This window comes from Pteropus alecto, unplaced genomic scaffold (assembly GCF_000325575.1).
Source record: "Pteropus alecto unplaced genomic scaffold, ASM32557v1 scaffold39, whole genome shotgun sequence".
Lineage (NCBI taxonomy): Eukaryota > Metazoa > Chordata > Mammalia > Chiroptera > Pteropodidae > Pteropus > Pteropus alecto.
In genome coordinates this window covers 4,921,191-4,923,255 of record NW_006443568.1, presented here as the reverse complement: position 1 = coordinate 4,923,255, position 2,065 = coordinate 4,921,191, and the positions used below count along the sequence as shown (strand labels likewise).

The 2,065-nt window shown below is 44.7% G+C and overlaps 1 protein-coding gene across 1 annotated transcript in view; it reads right to left on the bottom strand.

Annotated features, from left to right (window-relative positions):
• RNF19B (ring finger protein 19B) overlaps nucleotides 1-271 on the bottom strand; it is a 21,399-nt gene extending 21,128 nt beyond the window's left edge. The window contains exon 1 of the mRNA XM_015598791.2: nucleotides 245-271. Coding sequence (XP_015454277.1) covers nucleotides 245-271 — 27 coding nt within the window. The remainder of the gene's footprint in view (nucleotides 1-244) is intronic.
• Nucleotides 272-2,065: the final 1,794 nt, after the last annotated feature.

Below are 2,065 nucleotides of genomic sequence, written 5' to 3'. Positions count from 1 at the left end.
TCCCGCCTCAGCGCCCCCTCAGCCGGCGCCGCCGCCGCCGCCCTCCCGGAGCTAGAAACCGACCGGTATCAACGAAGCGGTTATAAAACCTCCGCCCCTCGCGCCGCTGCCCACTGCGCAGGCGCTCTGCTGAGCCACCTCACAACCCGCACCGCCCGGTCGGGGGCTGGGCGCTGGGCGGGGCCGGGCGAGGAGGGGCCGGGCGAGGAGGGGCCGAGCGTGCTGAGGCGGAGCCTCGCCTCACCCAGTCGGTTGGTTCCCCGACAGCCATCTTGAGGAGTCGTTAACCCAACGGTTTTGCTTGGCCTCTTCCCCCAATTCTGTCATCCCCCAACCCCATCATCTCCAAGGTGGAGTTTTCGGTTTGCCTTTTCTGATGGATAGGCAGACTGCCACTTCCAGCAAGTGATGCTTCAGTTACTTCATCTGTAAAAAGCAGACAAGGGTAGATTATTTGGTGATTCCCAACTGGTCCACCTTCCAACATTTTTTTCATCGTTGCTTATTGAGCAAACACTATTAATTAAAGAATATAGTCACCAATGTCACCATAAAATAATTGATTTAAAAAATAAACCTGAAGCTCAAAAAATATGTATATAGTCATTCACTACAAAGTGGAGGCATTACTAGATAAAACAGACAGGGTCCCTCTATCTGCAAGGGACTTACAGAATAAAGTACAGATTTCTTAACCTAGCATTCAATGCTCTCTGTGACCTAATAAACTGTATTCCTAGGCCCACTTCCCACTCTAACCTCCTGGTAGCTTAGTTACTTACAATTTGTGGATGAGGCCTAGCATTTTTTATTTTTTTAATTTATTTTTTATTTTTTGGCCTGGAAGTATCTTTCTTTTGCTTGTTCCCCACTCCTCTGACTGGGGGAGGGTCTGGACACAGCCTTCCAAGTGGGAGGCAAGCAAGTGACTTCAATAGCAATGAGAATGTATCCGGATTAAATTTAGTTGCAAATAACAAAAGGAAAAAATGGCATATGATAGAAATTTCTTTATTCATGAAAAATAAGTTGAAAGGTAGGCAGTTTGGGGCTGTTCCACCATCCTCAGCCCTTGGTTTCTAATCTTAAGTTTACCTCATTATGATCCACATTCCATACAGTGGGGAGGAAAAAGAAAAGAAAGGTCCACCTTTTCCCTTTTAGGAAGGCTGCCTGGGAAGTCCTGCACATTTTTACATACATCTCATTGGCCAAACATAGTCACATTGCCATACTGGGAAATACAGTCTTTTAACTGGGCATGATGTGCCCCTAAAAATAGGGGGTATGTTATTAATAAAGAACGGTAGTATACCTGAAACAAATTAAAAAAAAAAATGTTAAATGAAAGAAAAAAAAAAGAATGGTAGAATGAATACTGGAAGATAACCAGCTGTCTTTTTCATGGGTGGTATTTAAAACCATGAGAAAGGTCCCTAGGAATAAACCCTGAGAAACTTCGAACTTTTGAGGTGAAACAGTAGAAGAGCCAGCGAAAGAAACTGAGAAGCAGGGGGCTGTGAAATAGGAGAAAAACCAAGCAGGCACATTGTCATAGACACCAAGATAAAATGTTTCCAGGGTGTGTGGTCGATTGGGACAACTGCTGCCAAGAAATCAAGAAAGATAAAGAAGTGACCACTGGATTTGGCAATATCAAAGAGGCCTATAAGGAAGAGGAATGTTTCCCCTTAAGGAAGGAGGTCTGATGTTGGATGGTTAAAACAATTAATTTCTACATACTGGTCAGAATAGGCTAGGCTCTGCTGTGGTAACAAACAACCCAAATATCTCAATGGCTTAATACAACAATGGTATAATTTTCCCACTCATGCAAAATCTGCTATGGATCAAAGCACTTCCCAGGGGTAGCTCTGCTTCACCCCACTGGGTAACTCAGAGATCCAGACCACTTCCATGCTGAGTTCCACCACTCATTGTGAGGCTTTCAGGATCGTCTCAGTAGGGAAAAGAGAGCTGGAGGGTTGTGCACTGGCAGTTAAATACTTAAGTGTGGAAGTGACACATGTTACTTCTACTCACAGACTATTGACCAGAACTTGTC